The 25278-nt window shown below is 42.9% G+C and overlaps 4 protein-coding genes across 7 annotated transcripts in view; 3 read left to right on the top strand and 1 right to left on the bottom strand.

Annotated features, from left to right (window-relative positions):
• Positions 1 to 866: 866 nt before the first annotated feature.
• On the top strand, positions 867 to 4832 carry neu4 (sialidase 4). Its single transcript, XM_061681959.1, has 3 exons — positions 867 to 1109; positions 3096 to 3351; positions 3907 to 4832. The coding sequence occupies exons 1-3, from the start codon at positions 867 to 869 to the stop codon at positions 4830 to 4832; spliced, it is 1425 nt and encodes a 474-aa protein (XP_061537943.1).
• A 2460-nt stretch (positions 4833 to 7292) lies between these two features.
• On the top strand, positions 7293 to 16765 carry lxn (latexin). Of its 2 annotated transcripts, none has more exons than XM_061682647.1 (7): positions 7293 to 7506; positions 11671 to 11850; positions 11992 to 12054; positions 14813 to 14993; positions 15964 to 16100; positions 16172 to 16234; positions 16563 to 16765. In XM_061682647.1, exons 1-7 carry the CDS (start codon positions 7372 to 7374, stop codon positions 16674 to 16676), a joined length of 873 nt encoding a protein of 290 aa, XP_061538631.1. In that variant the 5' UTR covers positions 7293 to 7371; the 3' UTR covers positions 16677 to 16765. The 2 variants fall into 2 exon arrangements, with proteins under 2 accessions (XP_061538631.1, XP_061538632.1); XM_061682648.1 differs by lacking the exon at positions 7293 to 7506 and adding an exon at positions 11372 to 11572.
• Positions 7629 to 25189, bottom strand: gfm1 (G elongation factor, mitochondrial 1). Of its 2 annotated transcripts, XM_061682642.1 has the most exons (18): positions 24993 to 25188; positions 24745 to 24897; positions 24543 to 24675; positions 22740 to 22944; positions 22550 to 22666; positions 22313 to 22463; positions 20443 to 20597; positions 20273 to 20357; positions 20057 to 20194; positions 18581 to 18682; positions 17879 to 17935; positions 17668 to 17805; positions 16840 to 16922; positions 10506 to 10668; positions 10261 to 10405; positions 10033 to 10193; positions 9891 to 9944; positions 7629 to 8755 (listed from the first exon to the last, which is right to left on the bottom strand). In XM_061682642.1, exons 1-18 carry the CDS (start codon positions 25065 to 25067, stop codon positions 8627 to 8629), a joined length of 2244 nt encoding a protein of 747 aa, XP_061538626.1. In that variant the 5' UTR covers positions 25068 to 25188; the 3' UTR covers positions 7629 to 8626. The 2 variants fall into 2 exon arrangements, with proteins under 2 accessions (XP_061538626.1, XP_061538625.1); XM_061682641.1 differs by having other exon boundaries at positions 24543 to 24897; positions 24993 to 25189.
• The window catches only part of itpkcb (inositol-trisphosphate 3-kinase Cb), a 34604-nt gene continuing 34379 nt past the window's right edge, over positions 25054 to 25278 (top strand). For both annotated transcript variants that reach the window (XM_061682645.1, XM_061682644.1), the window contains exon 1: positions 25054 to 25246. The gene's annotated coding sequence lies outside the window, so the exon portion shown is untranslated. The remainder of the gene's footprint in view (positions 25247 to 25278) is intronic.

Below are 25278 nucleotides of genomic sequence, written 5' to 3'. Positions count from 1 at the left end.
ATTGGACATATTTCTCGTGCCATTTTCTTGCTTGTCTTCGAAAATAGTAGATTCGTAGTATAGTATTTTTAAAGAATATTCCAAAATGGAAACAAGTATTATATTTCAGTTAATTTTTTTTCTAAAATAAGAGTATTTTTAAAGAATACATATAATAAAAATCGAATAATTTTTTGAAGAACATGTTATCATGTATAATGTGTATATTATACAAATTTAATATATTTTTTTCTATATTCTATACATTTCTTTCTAAAATAAAATATCAATTTTTAAAGAATATATTTTTATTCACTGATTATTTGTCAAGACCATTTATATATGACACAGCTCTTGTATTGGTCTCTTCAATTTGTGCAGGTGGCGCAGTGTTGTGTTTATCACACATGATTTCGGACAAAGTAAAAAAAAAAAAACCTGGCAGGGGAGCTCCTGCTCATCCAATCTTTATTCAGCATGCCCCCAAAACAACCACATGACATTCTATCTCCACAATGACCACTCTCCGCTGATTCATCCAAAGCTATAGACTTGATGAGTGCGGTCCATTTGTGGGTCAGTGAAAAGCATACTAAGCTGGTGCGTTGAATAGGTGGCAGGGAGGGGAGGGCAGGGGAGGGCAGGGGAGGGCCCCCTTTTACCAAAAAAAAAAAAAAAAAGAACAACACACTAAACTAAAAGCCCACTTTAACATCACACAGTCAAAGAGGCCTTTCCACAAAGCAGGATCTCAATGTAGGTATCCTTCTTTTTTTTTTTTTCTACACAGACAGACAGGGATTCTTCTTACAGTAATTATATTGATAATGAAAGGCATTTACCACAACTAACTAATGCCATCAATAAAGAACTATAAAAAATACGCCATGAAGATGCATGTTTTTATATTTACAGTTAGCCCGAGCACGATGAGGGCACCATATTTCCCAGCGAGGTCTGTCCTTTTCCGCAAGGAGCCCAACGGGGTGACGTACCGCGTGCCGGCGTTGCTCTACCTGCCCCGCTGCAGCTCCTTTCTGGCCTTCTGCGAGGAGAGACTCAGCCCTTCCGATTCCCATGCTCACCTGCTGGTCATGAGAAGAGGGACTTTCTACACAAATTATGTTGAGGTGAGAGATATTCATTGCTTAGCTTCCAGGTAGTTCTAGTCATCCATTTTTCTATATCGCTTGCCCTCGTTATGTGAAGTGGTGTCTATCCCAGCTGATTTCGGGTGAGAGGTGGGGTCCTGGACTGATCACCAGTCAATCCTTTAAGGAATAAAAAAAAAAATATTGTGGGCAACATTATTGTCATGGTTTCCTCAGAGGGCCGTTATGACTCTAAAACCATATAAAATGTATAGTCGCCTCATCATATTAGTCATAGGGATTGAACCAATTAGTCGACGAGTCAAAGGATATGTTCACACTGCAGGTCAATTCCAATTTTTTTGCCTAATGTGACATGTATCAGATTTTTTTTATGTCAGTGTGAGCAGTACAATTGTGATTTTTTTTTTCATATCCAACCGAGGCCTCTTTCATATGTGGATACAAATCAGATATGTATCCGATGTGACTGCAGTCTGGATGCTCAGGTCGCGCTCATCAAACCTATACATCAACAAAAGGCAAAAACCATCACAATGGACTAAATGCACGTTTCCACTTCCGTGTTTGGGCTGAGGTGGCGTGCCAACTTCGGGTCACCAGTCATATTCATAGCGATAACAATGCAGCATCAAACTCCTCAAAGTATACTTGCTGTCTGATGGAATTACCGTAATTTCTCGTGTATAATGGAAATTCTTTTCCCCCTTAAAAATTGCAAAAAGTCAATAGTGCGTATTATACATAGGTATAGGAGGGAATGGAAAAAAGAAGTTATGAAACCTCCCACCTAGAGGTTATGAGAAAAGTGAAAAGAGTACACTTTCATTCTAATATGCCACCACCACCTAGAAAGGGGTACGTATGACTGCATATATGTACAGTTGTGCTCATAAGTTTACATACCCTGGCAGAATTTGTGATTGCTTTGTTTTTTTTAATAGGACTGATGACTGAATAACAACCATCATTAATGTATTTATGGTTATGTTTTGTTTAATCATAATGCTTTCCTGAAATGCTTGACAGTTTAATTTAAATCGCATTACAATACAATTGTGTTTCGCCGGGCCCTTCATGTTTTTTTTTTAAAGAATTGTACCCATCTTACAAATGCTGCCTGGGTAATCAACCATATGAGCACAACTGTGTGTTTTCTCATTTACAAAATAAAAGTAGGGCTCTGAATATCAAAATAAGAGGAAGTACATAAAAAGGAAGTGTTACGTGTTCAAATAAAGTGCTTCAGAATAATTCTTTGAAAAAACAAACAAAATACAGATAATACTTCATGTTTTGATCAATTGGGTAAAAGCAAAATCATGGATTGTAAAAATGCATTATACATAGGTAGAAGGGTTCTCCAGAATTTTGAGTTCAACTTTGGGGGTGTGTATTATCCATGAGAAATTACGGTAAATAAAATTACCGTGGATGACGTATTACGTCTATAGTTGCTACATGTTTCTAAGTATCACCAAAACGTCAATGGTGTCACGATACGATGGTATCAATTTTAAGTGGACCCAGAAGCAGGTGGAGGCTGAAGAAGTTTGTGGAGAATGGTTTATTGAGAAGGGATTCGGAGGTGGACCCTTGACCCTTGAACTCAACTTTGTTTAAAGAGCACTTTTAAAAACAACCACTGCTGTTATAAAGTGCTGTACATAATGATTCAACACCATTAGTAAGCCTTCATTTTCACTATATGGTGCAGATACAATGAAATAGGGGTTAAGAAAACATTTTTAAAAACTACCAATAGTAAAACAATAAATAATGACAATCATATACTTTGCTGATCAACGTTTCTCAGGGCTCAAGAACTTTTTCCGGCTGCGTAAGATGATGCAGCAGGCCGAATCTGGTACTTTCCCTTCATTTTATTTGAAATATTTTTGAATTTGTGTTTTTGGGGATGATTAAACATGCAGCAGGTCACGTTGTCCCATAAAAAAAACACAACAGGAGGGTTAAATATTAAGTCATCCTCTGCATTTCCAGTGGGAAGGCATGGACGCTGTGGGCACAGCGTACCTGCCGGGCCATCGCTCCATGAACCCGTGCCCGGTGTACGACGACTTCACAGGCACCCTCTTCCTGTTCTTCATCGCTATTCTGGGCCACATCCCCGAATCCTTCCAGCTGGCCACGGGGAAGAACCTAACACGCCTCTGCTATGTCTCCAGCACGGACAATGGCGTCACGTGGGGTCCGGCCACTGACCTCACACAGCAGGTCATTGGAGACACTATCAAAGGTCAGGCACCTCCTTTTTTCTGTTTTTTTTTTTTTACATTCAGATCTAATTGTAATTAAAATAGACACACACTGGATACTTGCTTATGTACATTCATTTTGCAATATTTTTGCAAGGGTACAATGTTTTGGATTCAGTTCTTGTGGTGGGTCAGAAGTATGGCCCTCATAGGAAAAAGATTGCAGCTACAGTACTTGCATCCGGTGTAGTCTACTTTCCCGTTACAATTCGTCTGTATTTCCTAACATTTGTTACTTTGTGTAAAAGCCAAAAGATAAGTTTAATGACTTAATAATCTTTATGTAAAGCGCTAGTGGGCATGTGTGATGTCACATCAGTTTGGTTAGCATGCAACCTAAAACTATTGATGAACCTCATGTGAAGGTGGTTTGTGTTGAATAATTTAACTACTGAATACAGTCGTCTCTGTAACATGGGTTCATGATGGTGCATGTGCTCGAAGGGTGACGTTGATGCTTTATGATCCTATCTGTTTTAAGTGCTACGCTGCCATCTTTTGTCATTTTTACACCTCCTTTCTGGCTCCTTTTCCAGAATGGGCCACCTTTGCACTCGGCCCAGGCCATGGCATCCAGCTCAAGTCCGGACGCCTCCTCATTCCCGCCTACGCTTACCACATCGAGTGCAAGCAGTGCTTCGGAAAGCTGTGCCAGACGTCCCCGCGCGCCTTCTGTTTTCACAGCGACACCCACGGGCGAACGTGGCGTTTAGGGGACACTGTTCCGGGCCCGGAGAGCGTGGAGTGCCAGGTGGTGTCGGTGGACGAGGAGGACGGGACCAACTTCTTGTACTGCAATGCACGCAGCCGGCTGGGCTTCAGGGTGCAAGCCCTCAGTCTGGACGACGGGGCCACCTTTCAGGAGGGTCAGCTGGTGCAGCGGTTGGTGGAGCCTCGTAATGGTTGTCATGGTAGCGTAGTGGGCTTCCCGGCTCCACTACATTTACATCTTGAGTTCCACTCGCGCCTACTCACCCAGAACTCTCGACACTATTTAACCTCCCCCATCCCATCACAAAAAAACAACTCCCCAGATTTCCTCACCCCCACGTGGGTGCTGTATTCCCACCCAACATGGACCAGTGCGCGAAAGGATCTAGGCGTCTTCTTGAGTCTTTACCCCCGGGACCCTGACAGCTGGCGAGGGCCCTGGGTGATCTACGAGGGTCCGTCTGCCTACTCTGACCTGGCGTACGTGGAGCTGCCGCCCTCGCCCGGCTCCCCGCCCGCCGTGGCCTTCGCCTGCCTGTTGGAGTGCGGCTCCAGGACGGCCTACGACGAGATCTGCTTCTGCATCTTCACTCTCTATGAGCTCATCGATAACCTCCCGACAGCTGAGACCCTCGTAAGCGGCGAGTGTAACAAACAGCGAGGGCCTGAAGCCAACGGAGGCGATTGTGATGCTCTACACATGAAGAAGAGTAGGAAGAAGAAGCTTGGTGACATTTGTGCTCTGTCTTGAACTGAGTTTGCAAAATGTCTTGTCCAGTCATATTTCATAGAATTTTGTCCAGTGAACCACTGTATATTCACAGTTGGGCATGTACAAATGTATTTATTTTTTAACCTATCCTCCATTATTCAATGAAAACCTCGCCGATTTGCTATTTTTTGTAACCAGGACAAAGCAATTAATGTATTACTTTGTAGTTTGGTTTCATTCAATGATGGGTTTTTTTTCATCTGCGTTTGAAATGTCCTTTTGTTGGCAGTCCTTGAACACACCCCATGCACAGTAAAAGTGAAATTATGTTTTTTCTTCTCTACCGATGTAGCTACAAAAAGCCATTGTATGCTAATTTGCCGTTACAATTTGCCTGTATTCTCGAATAACTATTGTGTGTAAATGCCAAAAGGGGAATTAAATCACTTATACTCTTTGTGTTAAGTGCTAGTGCGCGTATTTGCGATTGCACGTCGGTTTATGCTATCGTGTTATTTAGGCTAGTATGCTGGCTAACACAACTATCGATGAGCGTCATGAGGGTGGTTTGCTGAATAATTTAACTATTTAATACACTTATGTAACATGGGTTCATGATTGTGTACATTCTAGATGCATGCATGGTGTTGATGCTTTGCTGATTCTGTGTCTGTGTTACAACAGATCACGATAAATAAATAAATCCAAACAAAATACCAGTCTCCTTTTAATTGCTAGGCCGCTATCTTGTGGCACCTGTAGGCAATTACGAACCCCTTTTTGGGGTGGTCGTCAATTATTTGGGGATTTTCACTATTCGTGAATAACATTACAATTAATGTCAGGGGTCTTCAAATGGCGAGCAGTTTTACTTTATTTTAGTTTGACAATACAGTATTTAACTGCTCTGGATACTGTTCAAATGTCACTGAAAACAATACAGCTGTTATAATGGCAACAAACAGGTCAAACATGTTACAGGAAAACATGTTTTGGGTCCACTGTATTCCGTACAGTTCCCAACATTCTTCCATGGAAATAGTCCACCCCTTCGAAAACCCAGAGGCAACCCCAACTACGAAGAGAATTCCTGGAAACTTTAATCAAAAATAAAGAAAGAATAAACAGGATCACACTCTTTTTAAGCCTTCCTGCAATTGTGCACATTCAAGTCTATCAACAGACATGCCGTCCATTTCCACTTCCCTGTTGACCGACTTCTATGCCCTTAAATGGCTTAATATTGCAATGTCAGCGTGTTTAGCAAATTGTGTCCAATGTGTGCGTGTGTCCTGCTTGTGTTTATATCAGTGTTGGGTGTGGTCTAGATGTGTATTTCCCTGCGCTGATGCCAAGTCAGCTTGAAATTTGCGTATTAGTAAACACCTGCAATTTACTGCACGGTGTTCTCTCAAGTTAGAAGTGAGCTGAAATATCAACGTTTGGGCAGACAGTGCCAGGCAAATACTGCAATACACGAAAGCTGTTTTTTTTTGTTCGTCTAAATGTAAACAAGAGGAGCTCGCCGTTGCATTCATGGTAATGACGACCATCCCAAAATGGTGGCCACTTAGGCACGACAGCCGGGCTGGTTTATCTAGTGTTAATACCTATGACCGTGAAGCCCAACAGAAGACGTGTTAGGTCATGTGACTTTATTTTGTCGTTTGATTGATGAACTCGACTTAAACGTTACTAGGGCTTAAATTGGATTGGCGCAAACCGCGCCCAATGCGGAAGTCTAAGTCGTAGTCTCGCGCACGAAATAGTTGATAAAGAAGCAACAATTGCTAAAAGTAGCGAGCGACATTTGATCATTGTAACGGACTAAAAGTACCGTTACTTCTTCACAGCAGAAGCGGCGGAAGTGTTTTTATCTGGTTTTTATCGTTTTTAACTCCTGCGGTTTACCCAAAGCAGGCCCTGGGCGCAGAGGCCCGATGCGCTTGCATATTAGTCTGCCACGGAGTAATATTCACAATTACATCTGTGTGTGGATGGTGGATCTGTGGAATGGATCGAGCTGCCAGCGTTCTAGAATTTTGAAACAGCGATATACGATTCACGTAAATGGCCTATTTTGAGATCAAAACGGCGAATTTCGCTGAAAGGCGATTGATTTGCATGTATGTGTGAAGTGAGTTGAGTCAGCCGAAGGATGGCCCATATCTTGAAAAACTCGTAAGTCAGGTTCCTCATACCTCAAGGTAGCCACTCTATACTGATCCTCCTTTCTGCATGATCAAGCAGCTGAACAGGACAGGTTAAAAAAACAAAACAAAAAAGTCATCTAGTGTGAAGACTACATTGGTGATAGCTGCTCTTTAACTAATCTTACGAGCCCACGAGTTGACGTGTGCAGGCCAAATCGCGATAAAGCAGAGTTGTGTTGTTGGGTTTGTAGAAAGTCGAACAATAAGCAGATTGCGCAAGAGAGGAATCTGGACATCCTCTCCTGCGCCACTTCCCCTTCCCCCATCTTCGGGTACAAAACAGCGCTCTCGACAAGAGGTCAGTCATTCCCATGTGCCGACATTCTTAGTTCCTCTTCAGCATCTGTGGCGCACCGCATCACATCATGATTTTGTGGGTCCTCTTGGCGGTGGTTGGGCTCGGCGGGGTCATAACGGGGAGCCCCACTGTGACCGCCCCCCCTGATGCTGCGTCTCATGCTCATGCCGAGACGGTGGAGCAACTAAAGAATTCCAAAAAGGTGAGAGGGACTTCCGAGACGGTGAGCAGGACTTCGCTATGCCAGCAATTTAATTATCTTAATGATGAATGTGGTTATTTAACAAAAAAAATAAAATAAAAGATCGACACATTGTGGTTTTTTTGTCATTTGTATTGGTTGCAGTCATAGTGAAATCAAAGCCATTCTGTACATAGTACAAAAACACTTAAGTCAAAACAGTCAAAATATTGAGCTTTTTTCCCGAACTCTCATGGGCCACTTATTTAAATAATATACAGTTGTGCTCATAAATGTATATACCCTGGCACAATTTGTGAAATATTGGTAATTTTTGGGATTACCGATGAATGAGTGGGGACCATCTCATGATTTTATTTCCTCCTATGCTCTTCTATTCTGAAATGCCTTCTAGTTTAATTTGACTACCATTCAAAAGAAATGTATTTTGCCCAATCACACGTTTTCTTTCATTAAAGAATTCTATATCGCTCTCAAATTCCTCCCAGGTATGTAAACATATGAGCACAACTGTATAGTATGTAACATATAAAAATTTTTTTTACACTAATTTAATCTCCAAATTTAAATGGTTTGACTATTACAGCAATCCCTCGCTATATCATGGTTCACCCATTGCAGTCCGGCAATATTTCAGATTTTTCTGTTCAACGTTTAAAACAAAATGCCATTGAAATACATTTTAATACGTTTGTGAATGTGTTTTAAGTGTGGAATAAATACCTGTGTAAGGATATTCCGCGATGCCGTGACAGAGGTGTGAAATTTCAATTTCAATTACTTTTTACCTGCCCTATTATGTTGAAGGATATTGTGCCTATTCAACGAGTATCGGCGCTGATTTGCAGGACCTCTGTGTAAATGTGGCGTTAATGAATATTCATAAGCTTACTTGCTTGAAAAAGGTTTTAACCAGCATTGTTTGGAATGCTGGCTGCTCACGATGCACATCTGAGGGTATAAATGATACATTAAGTTTTCTCAGACACGATGGGAGGAGGTTCCACTTACATGATCCACAGCGTAAAGGTTTGGGCTCCACGTGTTTGAACGACAAAGCCCTACTGTGATGAGAAATATGGCGGTCAAGTCAATAAGTCCCAAAATAAGGAGACACTTCTCAGCTCTGCCATTTCTTCTTCGTAGGCAGCTGGCCCGTAGCCTCTAAGTACTTGTGGATGAGTTCTTCCTGAGTGCTTGGCAGACACGGCTGATATCTGCTGTAGTCCATAGTATACTCGCCCTTTCCCTGATTACAACACAGATAAAACAGAGGAGACATTCTGTCAAGACAAAACACCATCGTCTGTAAGGTCATGGCCACTCAAATTGTTGGATTCACCAAGCTCCTATATTGTTGTCATGAGCAATTGAGAATGCGTTCTTTTACATTTTGTAATGTTGGCATGCCTGAAAAACATGGCAGAACATTTGAAGGAAACACATTGTCAATTGACTTTCAAATCAAATTATATTTTTTAAGAGTCTTTAAACATACACCATTCTTATTGTAATGCTTTTTGTGATTCAGTATAAGTGATGCCTCGAAATACGAGTTTAATTTGCTGAATGACCACACTCATAGCTCAAAATACTCGTGTCTCAAATCAGCTTTCCTCATTAAGATGAATGCCATTAATCCATTCCAGCCTCCCCCAAAAAACAACCAAAAAATATTGTGATGTGTTTATTAAAAAGGAAAATTGCAGTCTATAATATTGTACTTTTGCTTCAATTCAATAGACGTGCGGCTCCTTCTAGTAAGTGAGCCTTTGGTCAACTGGGGGCAGCATAATACAGAAATATGGATACACAGAGACGGTCATAGCTCCTCAGCAAGTCAAAGTAATATTAGTCATACCTCACAGAGGATAAAGAGTATATGCCTGTGAGTATTGTTATATATTTCTGTCCATATGTGTTGCTCCTTCATTTGTGTTCAAATATTCGTTGCTTAAAGAATTATAACACCGCAACACCGAAGCTAAACGTCTATGGCGTTTTGCATTGTTTGTTACCATTAAGCTAAATGGACTTTCGGAAGACAAAGCTATGTGGTTGTCCGAACTACACAATGTAATGCTCTTCTTTTATGTCTAGTTTGACAGTAAACTTCAACTTGGAGTGGCAATAAACAGCTTAAAGTCTCTAGTTCAAGTATTGTTCATCTACCAACTGGTTGCTCGTTGTAAAGTGAGTTGCCTTCACTGCCACCAAACGGCGCTCGTATCGCAACGCAAACAACTGTCCGAACGAAGGCTCGAAAAACACGTCAGGTCACTCTTACCTCCAGGCACCACTGTTTATATTATTTATATTTTATTATCGCGGTTGTAGTTGTGCAAGTGTACCAGACATAGTTTAGATGAGAGGACTTTTCTTACTTCAGTGCAAGAGCGTAGTTCTGTGGCGTAGCCAAACATGTCATTTAGTGGAATCTGTCAGAAGGAAACACAATCAATCAAATCTAATAATACGACTGCGCTGAATCCAAGGAGGGTTCCCTTGCTGACGAACTTGACTCACATCAGCGTACAGAGTGAAGTACCCTTCAGATCCATCCTGGCCCGTGATGACGCCGTGGCGACGGTTAACCCCTGCGATAACCACGCCCTGAAACTCCTGAGGCGCCACGATTTCCACCGACATGATGGGCTCTAAGATACTGACGTTGGCCTTCTCCATAACTGTGGAGAACGACATCTATGTAGCAAGTGGGATGCTAGCTTCGATTCGGATGAAAACGACCTTCACCTTGCTTTAGAGCGCCCTCCCCTGCACGGATGAAGGAGAGCTCATTGGAGTCCACAATGTGATGGGCTCCATCCTCCAGGAGGAATCGCACTCCAGAGATTTTGTGGCCACTCAGGGGCCCCTTTTCGCAGGCCTCCCTGAAGCCCTGCAGCGTAATGGGGTGGAAAAGACAAAGGAGAGTGACAACTGGTCACGAAAACAAAAAATACTCGAAAACTAGTGACAACGTTGAAACTAGCGCAAACCTTTTCTACGGCCGGCACGAGTTGCTTTGGGACGTTGGTTCCCACAGTCTGGTCTTCAAACTCCAGCTTTGTGTAATGTTCTGGCTCCAGAGGCTCAAGGACGCCTATAACTTTACCATACTGACCAGAACCTCCGGTCTGCTTCTTGTGAGTGAAGTCAAACCTACAGAGAAGAAGGGTTGTCAAAATTTCCCAGATTGCACTGACTTTCAATCATCCTCAGAGGCAGGATGTCGAAATAGTGGTTAGCGTGTCTGCCTCATAGTTCTGAGGTTCTGGATTTGAATCTCAACTGCAAGATTAAAATATTATTTGTGTATATGACATTACATGTACACTTAGTTATAGTGTGCCCCCGCTATTGAGGGGGGCTAGGGACTGAGCCCAACCGCGAATAGTGAAAATCCGTGAATAATTGACACTCCGTACAATTGCCATAATGAAAACAAACAAACAAAAAACCCATATAAGCGAGGGATTGGGTTTAAAAAAAAAAGGCTAATACGCGGGTGATCAGATTAAAAAAAAAACTAAACAAAAATAAAATAAAGGTAGATTTCTCATTCTCACACAAACAGGACCAGTAAAGGATGCTAGACCATGCATGTTAGGTTCATTGAAGACTCTAAAATGTCACATAGAATGTGAGCGAATGGTGTACCCACTACCCAGCCTGTCGACCACAGTCAGCAGGGATGGGCTGCAGCGCACCCTAATTAGGATAAGCGCTGTCGAAAACGGACGCTTGGATGGATGTTGATACCACCAAGTTTCCCCAAAAATCCATCCATGAGGTTATGTGTTGGGGAGAACAAAACCAGAGCACTGTTTCTTTAAAAGGGGGTGGCTCTCTTGTCCAACAGGAAGCGGAAGGCAAGTCTTCCACTTTCATGAGGAACAAACGACTGAACAAGAAAAGAGACTCAAGCAAGAAGCGTATTTAAAATCACATTTCCTAACGTTAGTCATGGTTGTGTAAGACACTCCTTGGCTACTTTGCTTGTACTATAGTTAATATCCTCTTTGGTTTCGTTGCTTTTTTCCCAGCAGACCCATCTTATCGAAACGTAAACTAGCCCTGCCCCATTTACACCTGCAGTACACAAAGTCCAAGTAGCCTCATTCCATCCTTCTGACTCATTGCTTCCCTGCTTTCTCTCTACAGCCAACTGCTGTGGCTGCAGTCGAGGAAGCAATACAGGTGGTGATGGAGATCGGAGAGCTGAACCCGAATCACTACCCTGCTCAGAGGGCAGCCAAGGTGGTCCAACATTACCTGAATACCGAACATGGCTCACCATACAAAGTCTTCGGACTGCACAAGGTCTTTAGCGCCAATGCAGAGGCAAGTTATGCGCACACGCACACACAGACACACGCATGCACGCATGCAGACAGAGACAGAGACACACACACACACACACACACAAGCCTGTGACTTTTATTAGACTATAGCCAAACCAACGTAATGTGTTTTTCCCTTTAGGATGTGCCTGACTCTGGAAGAAAGTACCAGCTGGAGCTCTCTGTGCAGGAGGTGGTTCAGAAAGTAAGCCATGTTCATATTTTACACTTTACACTATAGCATGTGGAGCCTCAGAATATTGTTTCCTGTGAAGAACAACAGGGGTCACAGTTTTTCTGTTCAGTTGGCTTGTGAGCAATGTGCGTGTCTCAGTTGCCTGGTGTGTGGGTGTGAGTCGCCAACTGTAATTTGTTTGTGATTGTCAAATTCCACCACGTGTTGCGGGCTTCAAATAGCCTCATAATATTACTTCATTATCATAAAATAAACTTTTTCGCCATGATACTATGACTTCATTCTTGTACAATTATCAAACTTTTGGGGGGGAATAAAACTATGACTTTTTTTTGTAATATTGTTACTTTCTCTTCCATCCATCAATTTTCTACCGCTTATCTGAGGTCGGGTCGCAGGGCCAGTAGCTTTAGCAGGGACGCCCAGACTTCCCTCTCCCCAGCCACTTCATCCAGCTCTTCCAGGGGGATCCCGAGGCGTTCCCAGGCCAGCCGAAGGATGTAGTCTCTCCAGCGTGTCCTGGGTCGTCCCTAGGGTCTCCTCCAGGTGGGACGTGCCCAGAACACCTCAACAGGGAGGTGTCCGGGAGGCATCCTATTCAGATCCCCGAGGCACCTCATCTGGCTCCTCTCAATGCAGAGGAGCAGCAGCTCGACTCTGAGCCCCACCCGGATGACCGAGCTTCTCACCCTATCTCTAAGGGAGATATCATCTTGTTCTTTTCGGTCACGACCCACAGCTCGTGACGATAGGTGAGGGTAGGAACATAGATCGACCGGTAAATTGAGAGCTTCGCCTTTTGGCTTAGCTCCTTCTTCACCACAACGGACCGATACAAACTCTGCATCACTGTAGACGCTGCACCGATCCGCCTGTCGATCTCCCGTTCCATTCTTCCCTCACTTGTGAACAAGACCCCAAGATACTTGAACTCCTCCACTTGGGGCAGGATCTCATCCCCGACCTGGAGAGGGCAGTCCACCCTTTTCCTACTGAGGACCATGGTCTCAGATTTGGTGGTGCTGATTTTCATTCCAGCCGTTTGACACTCGGCTGCGAACCGCTCCAGTGAGAGTAGGAGATCACAGCTTGATGAATCCAACAGAACCTCAATAAGAAGAGATGCAATACTGAGGCCACCAAACTGGACCCCCTCTACACCTCAGCTCTGCCTAGAAATTCTGTCCGTAAAAGTTATGAACAGAATTGCTGACAAAGGGCAGCCTTGGTGGAGTCCAACTCTCACCGGAAACGAGTCATACTTACTGCCAGTAATGCGGACCAAACTCTGACACCGGTTGTACAGGGACCAAACTTCGCGTATCAGGGGGTTCGGTACCCCATACTCCCGAAGCACCCCCCTCAGGACACGGTCGAACGCCTTCTCCAAATCCACAAAACGCATGTAGGCTGGTTGGGCGAACCCGACGGACCCTCCTCTCCAGAACCCCTGAATAGACCTTAGCAGGGAGGCTGAGGAGTGTGATCATCCTATAGTTGGAACACACCCGCCGGTCCCCCTTCTTAAAAAGGGGGACCACCACCCCAGTCTGCCAATCCAGAGGCACTGTCCCCGATGTCCACGCAATGTTGCAGAGGCGTGTCAACCAGGACAGCCCCACAACATCCAAAGCCTTTAGGAACTCCAGGCGAATCTCATCCACCCCCGAGGTCGTGCCACCGAGGAGCTTTTTAACCACCTCGGTGACTCCAGAGATTGGAGAGCCTGCCTCAGATACCCCAGACTCTTCTTCCTCATGGGACTCACAACGTCCCGGGTCGAGGTCAGCAGTGCCACATCCTCACTACACACAGTGTTGATGGTCCTCTGCTTCCCCCTCTTGAGACGCCAGATGGTGGTCCGGAATTTTATTGAAGCCATCCAGCAGTCGTTCTCCATGCCCTCACCGAACTCCTCCCACGCCCAAGGTTTTGCCTCAGCGACCACCAATGGTGCATTCGGCTTGGCCAGCCGGTACCCATCAGCTGCCTCAGGAGTCCCACAGGCTAAAAAGGCCCAATAGGACTCATTCAGCTTGACGGCATCCCTCACCGTTGGTGCCCACCAAGGGGATCGGGGATTGCCGCCACGACAGGTACCGACCACCTCCGGTTGGTCGCCTCAGCAATGGAGGCGCGGAACATGGTCCACTCGGATTCAATGTCCCCCGCTTCCCCCCGGACGTGGGTGAAGTTCTGCCGGAGCTGGGAGTTGAAACTCCTTCTGACAGGGGATTCTGCCAGACACTATCTCAAACAACATTTTTCTCATAATATTACAACTTTAAACTCGCTCTTCTTAATATTTGGACTTAATTCTCCTCAAATTATTTTTTTTCTGTAAAACTGAGTTTTTTCATGTAATATTACACATTTTCCCTGTCACGAAATCGAATTTTTCACTATAAAAACCTAATTTAATGTTTTTATTTTCTGATTTACATTTTTTTTTTTTTTTACAACTTTCTTACTGCTTGTTTTTATTTTCAGCGAGCCCCTAATACTCCTTTGTAAGTGTTACTGTAAGGCTGGTAACATTTTTGTATTTACTGGACTGTGCAGGTGTACATATTAAAGCCTCTGATGGGGTGTATTTAACTGACTTTAATCATCCGGTGTCAAATTTGACAAGAACAGCCAATGTTAAACAAATCTTGGGCTCAGTTTGGTCCTGACAAAACATGCGCAAGCAGGTTTGAGCGGCCTTCCCCCTTTTTCACCCTCTTGTGCCCTCTTTCCTTTACACCCACAACTCTCCATCCTGCAGCAGACCATTGAGAAATGCTTGGCGCAGGTCTTATTCCCTCAAGGGGAGAGCCACGCTCCACCACAGGTCCAAGTTTCATCATGCGAGGACCTCTTGAAAATTAACGTCAGCGTTCAAGAAGAGACCTTGTACCAGCAGTACAAGAGGAACCACAGCCTGCTATTTGCACAAAACATACCTGGTATGTGACTCCTAATTTGCGATTCGGAATCTTCTGACCAAAGCAGGAAAAAGAAAACATATTTTCTTGCCCATGTGTGATGACAACGGCAGTTTGTGCTGGTGTGTTATTTACGCTGGTACGCTAGCTAATAATAGAATTGATGAGCCTCATGTAAAGGTGGTTTGTTTGTGTTTATTAATGTTACTAGTGAATACCCTTTTGAGGGGGTTTTCAATTCTTTGCATATTTATGTTCTTCTATTTATGTTCCCCTGTGCATTGCTGGAGTTCACTGTATATTACTGTACTATAAATATGTACAGTATTATGATTGAATAGAAAAACATAAATTTGTTTTTAGCGAACGATTATTTTAAAAACTGTTTAAATGTCGGTCGTCTGTCCTGTTATGATACATAGAGTAAAAAAAAATGATAGCATGTTACGTGATTTGAGATGTCATTTTAAACACTTGCTACAGTCAAATTCTTCAAAAGGTATTCTCTTTGTATTCATTTACGATACCATAGTTATAGGGCTTTTTAGCATGAATGCTTTTCTGTAAGAAATGACCTCTGCAACGATCACCATTATGAGCAACATTTAAATAAAATTGCTTAGTAGGCCTCAGTAACGGGACGGAAATGTATTCCTAAAAAGTTATATTTAATATTATTGTAAACCACTAACATTATGCACAGTTTGACCATTAACACAAACAGTGAAATAATTTGTTTTTTTAAATTATTCCACTAAAAGGTATGGCACAAAAGTAAAATAAAAAACATTTATCTAAAGTTTAAAAACAGTTTTCAATGCAAACGTATTGTATTAAAAACTTAAATACAACTGAACTGTACTTAGGCAGTTTCTTTAGCATACCACTAAAAGGGTGCCAATGTACCACCGGTGGTACTAGTACTAGTAAAAATGCAAAGCGAGTTATCATATGTGATATATTAACCACCAGATTATCCCCCTATCCTCAGACAGCTACGGTCACGTGGAGCCGGAGCACGTGCCTTTCTGGCACCTCGGCGCTGTAGCGTCCAGCTTCGTCATGCTTAGCGAATCCACCCAAGATACTTTGTTCAACATGGCTCAAGTGGCCAACGTCTCGCAGCTGGTAGGCTATTCTCTTGGCTAAAATCTGCTTGTTTGACTGAATAACCACGACTGTTCTATTGTGTACTGCAGGCAAGTGAGGACAACCTGCTGAAGTTTGAATATGACGTACTGCTCCATGAAATGGTGTCCCAGGTACTTGCCTTAAAACACAGTATTTCTACAAATGGCGTCGGAGGGTGCTTATTTCCTCAACTGGAGATGGGGGAGGGTTATTTTTTAATAATATTAAATCAACATTAGCAGTATCTTATAATTTATGTGAAGTGAGCATTATTATATGGAAAGCCAAGATACATTATATATATATATATATATTATAATATAAGAATTATATTATTGTGCATGTGTACTTAATTTCGTGGCACTTAATTTTGTGGCTGGTGATTGTACAATATATTTGTACAGTATTTTAGTGTAATTGAATTGGTACTGAAAGTGGCTGTCTTTGTTGTTTTTACAGGAGATCTTTGCCTGGAAGATGCTGGTCACCTGGTCTCCCCCAGAGGGAGTTAAAGTGCTGAAGATGGAGAAGAGTGACTACACTGTCACGAACCTAAAAACTACACTATTGTAAATGAAACGTTTATCCTCCACTTCTGTGATATCAAGTATTGGAGTGCCGCATTTACATGTACAATATATTAAAAAATACATTTACGTAGACTTTGTTGCCTCAATGTATGTGTGTGTGTGTGTGTGTGTGTGTGTGTGTGTGTGTGTTAGTAGTCTGAACTTACGGGACAGCGCCAGTGATGGTTTCTCTGAAAGCCACTTTGGGTTTTCCCATCACACAGGGGCAGTTATACTCTCGCTCCATCCTCTGCAAGGACAAACCAAGATGGACTTAAAATGCCTTCCTTCTTCCACACAAGGAGAAAATACATGATTGTGAATCTCCCAAATGATTGTCAACCTTTGAGGACGTTCCTCCTAAAATACATCCATCCATCCATTTTCTGAGCCGCGGGCCTGCTGGAGCCTATCCCAGCTATCATCGGGCAGGAGGCGGGGTACACCCTGGACTGGTTGCCAGCCAATTGCAGGGCACATACAAACAAACAACCATTCGCACTCACATTCACACCTACGGGCAATTTAGAGTGTCCAATTAATGCATGTTTTGGGGATGTGGGAGGAAACCGGAGTGCCCGGAGAAAACCCACGCAGGCACGAGGAGAACATGCAAACTCCACACAGGTGGGGCCGGGGATTGAACCCCACTCCTCAGAACTGTGAGGCCGACGCTCTAACCAGTCGGCCACCGTGCCGCCTCCTAAATAAATGAAGAAGAAGAATAAATGCCCTTTCAAAAATTGGTGAGTTTTCTAACGATGCACGCTACTTGCAAATTATTTTTTTGGAACATATCCTCTATTACTGTATTCACTGAAAAACTCTGTTTTTGTGCTCTTTCTGAAATGCCCTAAAATGCTTCAAGACCGTGCCCAAAGCCGTCTAATAGAATAGTAGTGTTTTGGCGCCATGTTGTGGTATTTATATGCAGTTATAAACCTTTTGGGGGGGGGGTGACGTTGATTACTCGCAATTTTTTTACTGAACCGTACCTGGGAGTAGATCTCTAGATGGAGCTCGCCCATGCCCGAGATGATCGTCTCTTTGCTCTCGGTGTCGAAGTGAACTCGGAACGTGGGATCTTCGCGGGTGAAGCGGTTGATGCCTTTGGAGAATTTATCCAGGTCATTCTGCACCAAAAGAAACAGATTGAGTTAGGAGATACTTCCTTACCAGGTAGTCACTTGAATGTATTTAATTTACCTTGTTGGCTGGCTTCATGGACATGGAAATGACAGCATCTGGGATGTAAATAGATTCCTATAGGGGAGAACAGGACAACAAGGAATCATTTCTATTATTATTAAATATTTTTTAAATAATTTCATTCACAGTTATTCGAAATTGAACAATATGGTGTTCCCCGTTATATCGCTGTTCATCGTTCACGCCCCCGCTATATGGCATTTTTAAAAGTGAGAATTTTCATGTCTTTTTACACGATGCTCATTGTGGTGCCATCACATGTGAGAGAGGAGAGTGAATGTCACCAATGCACCGGAGTAAGATGCCTGAACACAATGTGCAAACTCATGCAGGAGCGGCTGTTGGCCACAGCTCACGGCCAGACACTCACAAGCAGACTCGCGAACATCACACGCCATGCCACCAGGCCTCGCCTCTTAAAGGCACATGCATCTATACAGACACTACAATATGTACAGTATTTTCTATACATTTTATCTTTGTAATCTGTTTTTTCAGTATATATACATTTATGATGAGTTTAACTTCGTTTTATTATTTTTAAGTGTTTTAATAAGCAAAAAAAAAAAAAAAACTGCGGAATTTATTTTCTGGGGTCTCTATAAATATCACAGATTTTCACCTATTCCGGGTGAGTCTGGAACGTATACCCGCGATAAATGACGGTTCAGTGTATTGACAATATGTTGAGGTGCTTGCCATCGAGAGGTTATCGCTGGTTCTGGACGTGAACGTGTCTCCGCTCGCACAGTCGATCCCAAACAGAGCGCAGATGTCCCCTGCATACACCTCATCCACATCCTGGAGAATAGAACACATGAAGAAAACATTAGATTTGTTCTGTTAGCTATGCTATCGGGAGACGTGACCATATAAAACAATGAACTATTAAGACAAATTATGTTGGTGTGGCGTCACAAGAGATGTGATTTATTTGGACACTTGATAGAGCCCTACATTTAGGCAAGCAGCCACATTTGGTAACTCAAACTCACAAAATTAAATATAGGCCAGAGGAATCGTGTTTTTAAACATCCATCCATTCAATTTCTATAGCGCTTATCCTCATTAGGGTCATGGGTCAGCTGGAGCCTTTTACCGCTGACTTCGGGTGAGAGGTGAAGTACACCCTCGACTGGTCGCACTCACATTCAATGGAATGCTATATACATACTAGGGACAAGTTTGAGTTTTCAGTTAGTCTAACATACATGTTTTTGGAATATGCGAGAAAGCTGGAGTACCCGGAGAAAATCGACACAAGCACAGGGAGAACTTGCAAACTCCACACGGGAAGGCCTCAGCTGCAATCCGAACCCAGAACCTCAGAACTGTGAGGCAGACGGGCTAACGACTCATCCACTGTGCTGCCTCCAAATGTGGAAAAGGTTACTAAATTTAAAAAATAAATACAGTGACATCATCCCGCAGTTGCACACCCTTCGCTGTGTAGAAGTTGAAGCCATGCTACCAACAAAATCAGATGAGTAAACCGCTATCTCATCAGTAACTATGGGTTAAGCCACATTTTCGCCAGTTTACACAGTTCACGTTTGGTACCAGTTTGTGCATCATGATTTCAGGGTTCAATGCCCATTAATATTGTGCTGCTCCTTCTGGTGAGCATGCCCTGGCCACCAGCTGGTAGTATAATACTGACATAACACAAAGAGGTCTCAAACTCAATGAGCTTAGTTCAAGGTCAGATGACAAAGATGTTATGGGGTCAGTTAAAATTCATATTTGCATTGTTTATATGTTATGTATTACATGTACGCAAAATGTTTCAATCTTTGTCCTCTGACCTTTATTATTTGTCATCTTTCACAGAGGATAAATATTTCTGGCTGTCAGTACTGTTATATTATCTGTTTACAAATGTAGCTGCACTGTTTGTATTCAAATAGCCATCATTTAAAGCTTTATAACTACAGTGATCTCAATGCTAATATCGTTGACGGTGTTTTGCATCATGTGTTAGCATTAACCTGGCGGACCTTCGTAAGTTATGGCCTCTTTTTTGAAGAAAGTTTGTTGCCATCATCTAGACTAAAATGTTTGCTTCAGATTCAAGACAAAAAAAATTGTCCGAAGGGCGGCTCGTAGTTCGAAAAACTCGTAAATCGAGGTACCACTGTACTATATAAACGCTGCCTAATGATGAACCGCTCTCACCTCCATTTGGTCGGCGTGCAGGCGCACCAGCCTCTGCACGCGCACCTTCTTGCTGGTGCGCGTGTTGTAGATGTACTCGCTCTTCTTCAGGCAACCCTGGTACACCCGCATGTACGTCAGCTGACCAAAACGGCCTGCCTGCTCGCAGACAAACAGACAACACTGTCAGACAGACAGTATGCGATGAACGTATGGAAGCTGAAGCTAAGCTCTCACCTCCAGTTTGAAGGCCAGACTGACAAAGGGCTTTGCAGAGTCTCTTGTTGGGTCCATTTGGATCTTTGATGTCTCACTGGAATCTCTACATTGTTAAAAAAAATAACACAATATAATCGGAAAATCATCATCATCAATAGCTGCCTCTCTCAGTACGAATCCACGCTTACTCATTGTTGAGGATGGCATAGTTTTTGACCTCAGTGGGGTTGGGGAGGAAATCGAGCACAGCATCCAGCAGGGGCTGAACACCTTTGTTCTTCAGCGCCGTGCCCACTAACACTGGCGTGAAGAGACGCTGCACTGTGGCTCTGCGCAGGGCAGCCTGGCACACAGTAAGATCAGATTATTAATTAATACATATTTTTGTTTGGTAAGATGAGTTAACATTAGCTGAATATATAGTGTTGAGTAGGAGTGGGAACTGATATGTTATCAAATTTACCCAGCAACCAAAATAAGATCACAATACCGTGATTATGCGATAATCAGTAAATTCCATGAAAACGACGATAGTATGCCTGTTACGAATAAATACTATATCGACTTATCGTTCGATAAATAAAAAGGACATGATAGTTTTTCAGGACTCTACAAATTGTCATTGTTGTGGTGAACCGGAGCACGGATCACAGAGTGAGCTGACAAGAGTTGGACGGCTGTGTCATTAGCCGCTAATGGGCTCATGGAACGCCGGCGGACCTGTGCACTCTTGCCAGTGTTGGTTCCGTCCAATACGCCACACCCTTGCTCTATGTGCAGCGTGTAGATTCACACTACAGAGACACTTAATAATATAGAGCAGGGGTCACTGTTTATTGTGTTCGCTCGCCCACAAGCTAAGCTGTGAGCTAATGAGCATATCCTATATTAGTGTACTGTATTAATGATTACATCAAATGAAACACATTTTTATGAAATCTGCTTTTATTTAATGCCATTATTATAATAAGTATTCTTAATTCGGGATTTATGAATTGATAATCAATGATGTTATATAATCTCCAAAATACTTTTTAGGGTGCTTGCATGCTTAGCAAAAAGTGTAATGGTAGTGTATTAATCATATATTTTACCAGGTACAGTATCTGTCAAGACTCTAGATCAGGGCTCGGGAACCTATGGCTTCTTTTTAGGACTGCATCTGGCTTGCAGTTAAATCTTAACTGACAATTCTTAACATGATGAATAATGAATACTGCTACTGACATTTTAAATTAAAATGTAACAGAAATCACAGTGTTAAAAACAACGTTTAAAATATAAAACATTCCCATGCATTTCACTCCATCCACCCATTTTCTACTGCACTGTGGGTGGCTGGAGCCAATGCCAGCTGTCCTTCCAGATAAAGTAGGCTCAGACTATATTATTGGATAATGCGTTAGGCTACTCAGGTCGTCGCGAGGTATGGTGTGCGAGGAAAGTCTTGCAGTTTTGCCAATGAAAGGGTCAACAAGAAGGAAGGATTTCAAGTCTTCCATTGAGTTTTCTAACCACAAGAAAAAAATCTGATGGGGAAAATTACTTTGGTGTGTAGTTGATGGTGTTCCGTGCATGGTGGGGAAATACAGAGGAAACAACAAGACCAATTTATGATCACGTTTAACGGATGGAAGCCTCAACGGCTGCATGAAGTTTAATCTCATCATTTATAAACCAGATTACAAAACCATCAGTAAAACCATGCAGCACCAGAAGTTAATGGCAACAAATGTTTTATTTATTATTGGTTAGCTTCAGTATAACAATGTTATTCAAAAGAATACATTCAGAGACTTCTTATATTCTAAAATTGTTGGTGTTGTTCAAAATGTAGGCTTTTAGTTGTATTCAGTGACAAAAAAAATATTATATATTTATACTCTCACGGAAATGCATTTTAAATATGCGTCTTTCATGGCTCTCTTAGCCAAAAAGGTTCCCAACCCCTGCTCTAGATGTAACTCAATGCTAATATTAGCATGCCCATTGTTTAGCAATGAAGTTATTCTTTGATGGAACCATGCTGACACGTTACACACATCAGACGTAACCAACCTTCAGGTCGTCATTGGTCGGAACTTTTTCCTCCAGGAACATCTCCCCTAAGACTTCGTCAGCGTTGGCGACGCATTCCACCAGCTCCTGTCGGCGGTCCGCAGCCTCTGCGCGGTAATCTGCTGGGATGCCATCATAACGGATGACTTGCCTACAAAAGATCGAGAACACTTTGATTTTGTGTGACAGCGCTGGAAAGAAGGGTGAGAAAAAGGAGCAAAAAGAAGTGTCTGATACCCAAAAGGTCCTTCGAAATACATGCTTCTCTCCTCTACAAGGTCGATGATGCCTTTCATGTTGCCCTCCAGGCCCATGGGGATGTTCACAAAGGCGGCGTTGTGGTTCAGTTTGGTCCTAAAGACAAAAACATTTTTTTAATAAAAATATAAATTACATTGGAGGATGTGTTGTGAGTGACACAAGTCACCTCAGCTGCTGCAGGGCTCTGCCAGGGTTGGCGCCCATGCGGTCCAGCTTGTTGATGAAGGTGAGGAAGGGCACGCTATACCGCTTCATCTGCCGGTTCACCGTTATAGTCTGACACTGGACTCCACCCACAGCGCACAGGACCAACACGGCGCCGTCGAGCACCCGCAGGGCTCGCTCCACTTCGATGGTGAAGTCCACGTGACCTGGACAACGAACAATAGACTTGTCAAAGAGACGTTAACATTGATTTTGTGTTGTATGAGGGCATATCTGGTTAGTAATCTGACACGGGTTTTTTGTATTGTACTTGAGGTCAAATTTTAAATCTTGAGACCAAATTTTAAATCTTCCCTCAGTTTTGACTGAAGTTCTGAAATGTTTCTCTAATTCGGTGGCATTCAAAAAACTGTGTAATTTCATCCATCCATCCATTTTCCGACCCGCTTCTCCTCACTAGGGTCGCGGGCGTGCTGGAGCCTATCCCAGCTATCATCGGGCAGGAGGCGGGGTACACCCTGAACTGGTTGCCAGCCAATGGAAACAAACTACCATTCGCACTCACATTCACACTTACGGGCAATTTAGAGTTTTCAATTAACCTACCATGCATGTTTTTGGGATATTAACTGACCATATTATTGCAACCCGATTCTTACTTTTATGATACATAGTGTACATATACTTATGATATCTTAAACAACTGGAGGATGCCCAGTGGAAAATAGTGCGATCATATATGACCATGCATTTGTTGCTATTGATGGTATTATTTTCTCATTTCATAATGCTAACAGGTTGTGTACCTTGTTAAATACCTTTTAATACAAATTATATTTTATACTGTGTTTTTACATTCAAATCTGAAAATTTTTCAAGGATTCAGTATAGGTAATTTACTCTGTGTGCATTTAGTGAATTAGATTTTCTTTTTATTCTGTTATAGTTATTGCCGTAGAGCTTTTGCGAAATGTCATCGTGACATAATTTTGGCGCATGCGCACTAACATTGGTTGGAAGAAGTCCCATTCACTTCCATATAATATTGGCTAAGAAACCTTGTTTTTGTGGTTTTTTATTGCTGTATGCAATGTTGGCCAAGCTGATGCAAAGCAAAGCTATGCAGCAAAGCTTCTGTACAACCACGGCAACCAGAAATTGCCTTAAATACAAAGTTATAGACAAATGTTCCTCAAATCTGTCCACTGGTCCGACCAGACGGGATGTTTTTGATTGACAACTTTTAATTTCGGCTCACAGAAAAGATTTAATGAAAGGCATCGAAGTAAGTTTTAATCATTGTTGATTGGAAAATTGTCACCATACGATTTGCATATTATAAGGCTCATATTCATTCATTTTCCGTACCGCTTATCCTCCCTAGGGTCACGAGCATACTGGAGGCTATCCCATTTATCTTCGAGCGAGAGGCGGGCTACACCTTGAACTGGTCGTCAGCCAATCGCAGGGCACACAGAAACAAACAACCATTCGCACTCACATTCACACCTACGGACAATTTAGAGTCTTCAAGTTTATAAGGCTCATATCAATTTATAAATTGCACATGATAGTAGGCCTACTTAAGAGGTAAAACATTCCCAAAAGAAACAGAGGCATCAAGTATTGAAGAGTGAGAGGCAAGTTATTAGCGAATCTGAGCTTTATCTTTTGTTTGTTTGTTCCAAATATTGTTAAATATGACATCTAATATTGTAATATTACATTGCTGAATATATAAGTGTATTTCTTTTTTATTGCTGAAATTGGTTCGTATTTACAACACTTGAAAAGCTTTTAGTACCTGGCGTGTCAATGATGTTGATATTGTGGTTCTTCCACATGGTGTAGGTGGCAGCTGACTGGATGGTGATGCCCCTCTGCCTCTCCAGCTCCATGGAGTCCATGGTGGCCCCGACGCCATCCTTCCCTTTCACCTGACACACCGCAAAGACACAGTGAATACAGTAACTTGAGCTCCACCCCAACAGAATGAATGAACAAACTTCGTGGATTTCCGCTATTCTCCCCGTGTAGAAGAGCACGCGTTCGGTCAGGGTGGTCTTCCCCGAGTCGATGTGCGCGGAGATGCCGATGTTGCGGATCCTCTCGTTGGGGACGACACCTGACGAGCACGACCGGCAACTGTCGATGAGTACCTGGAGCAATGACACAGAGGGCATGGAACCCTTCCAGGATGGACTCCATCCGCTTACAGAGTGACGCGAAGCCGTCGCGTTTCGTAATATGTTACCTTCTTGAGAGTGACGCCTCCCGGAGAGAGAGCGTGCCTTTTGCTCAAACACAGGGCCGTTTGAAGAAGTGCCATCTTGGCGAGAGCTTGGACGGTCTTTCTTTGGCCTTTGCTTCACTCCTCCAGCCAAGCGACCCGGTGAATGTCACGCCGAAGCCCTGCAGGTTGCGAAGGACAATTTCCGGGTTCTACGGAAACTGCGATGCACCAAAAGTAAAAAGAGTCGCAAGAAACTTCGACGGGTCCTGTGAAAGGTGACAAACATGTCCGTTCATTAAAAGTGCAG

The sequence above is a fragment of the Phycodurus eques genome, chromosome 7 (assembly GCF_024500275.1).
Source record: "Phycodurus eques isolate BA_2022a chromosome 7, UOR_Pequ_1.1, whole genome shotgun sequence".
NCBI classification, from domain to species: Eukaryota; Metazoa; Chordata; class Actinopteri; order Syngnathiformes; family Syngnathidae; genus Phycodurus; species Phycodurus eques.
Note: the sequence above shows the minus strand (reverse complement) of the source record. Positions and strands in the feature narration are given on the sequence as shown.

What these genes read in the sequence shown, in the direction of transcription:
- lxn (XM_061682647.1), top strand. Translation starts at nt 7,372, where the DNA reads ATGATTTTGTGGGTCCTCTTGGCGGTGGTTGGGCTCGGCGGGGTCATA. An exon ending in AACTAAAGAATTCCAAAAAG is followed by an intron (nt 7,507 to 11,670) that starts GTGAGAGGGACT and finishes TTCTCTCTACAG; the next exon opens with CCAACTGCTGTGGCTGCAGT. An exon ending in ATTTGCACAAAACATACCTG is followed by an intron (nt 14,994 to 15,963) that starts GTATGTGACTCC and finishes CCCTATCCTCAG; the next exon opens with ACAGCTACGGTCACGTGGAG.
- gfm1 (XM_061682641.1), bottom strand. Translation starts at nt 25,067, where the DNA reads ATGGCACTTCTTCAAACGGCCCTGTGTTTGAGCAAAAGGCACGCTCTC. An exon ending in TATGCCATCCTCAACAATGA is followed by an intron (nt 20,358 to 20,442) that starts GTAAGCGTGGAT and finishes TTAACAATGTAG; the next exon opens with AGATTCCAGTGAGACATCAA. An exon ending in TGCACGCCGACCAAATGGAG is followed by an intron (nt 18,683 to 20,056) that starts GTGAGAGCGGTT and finishes TCTATTCTCCAG; the next exon opens with GATGTGGATGAGGTGTATGC.
- neu4 (XM_061681959.1), top strand. Translation starts at nt 867, where the DNA reads ATGAAGATGCATGTTTTTATATTTACAGTTAGCCCGAGCACGATGAGG. An exon ending in TCTACACAAATTATGTTGAG is followed by an intron (nt 1,110 to 3,095) that starts GTGAGAGATATT and finishes CTGCATTTCCAG; the next exon opens with TGGGAAGGCATGGACGCTGT. An exon ending in CATTGGAGACACTATCAAAG is followed by an intron (nt 3,352 to 3,906) that starts GTCAGGCACCTC and finishes CTCCTTTTCCAG; the next exon opens with AATGGGCCACCTTTGCACTC.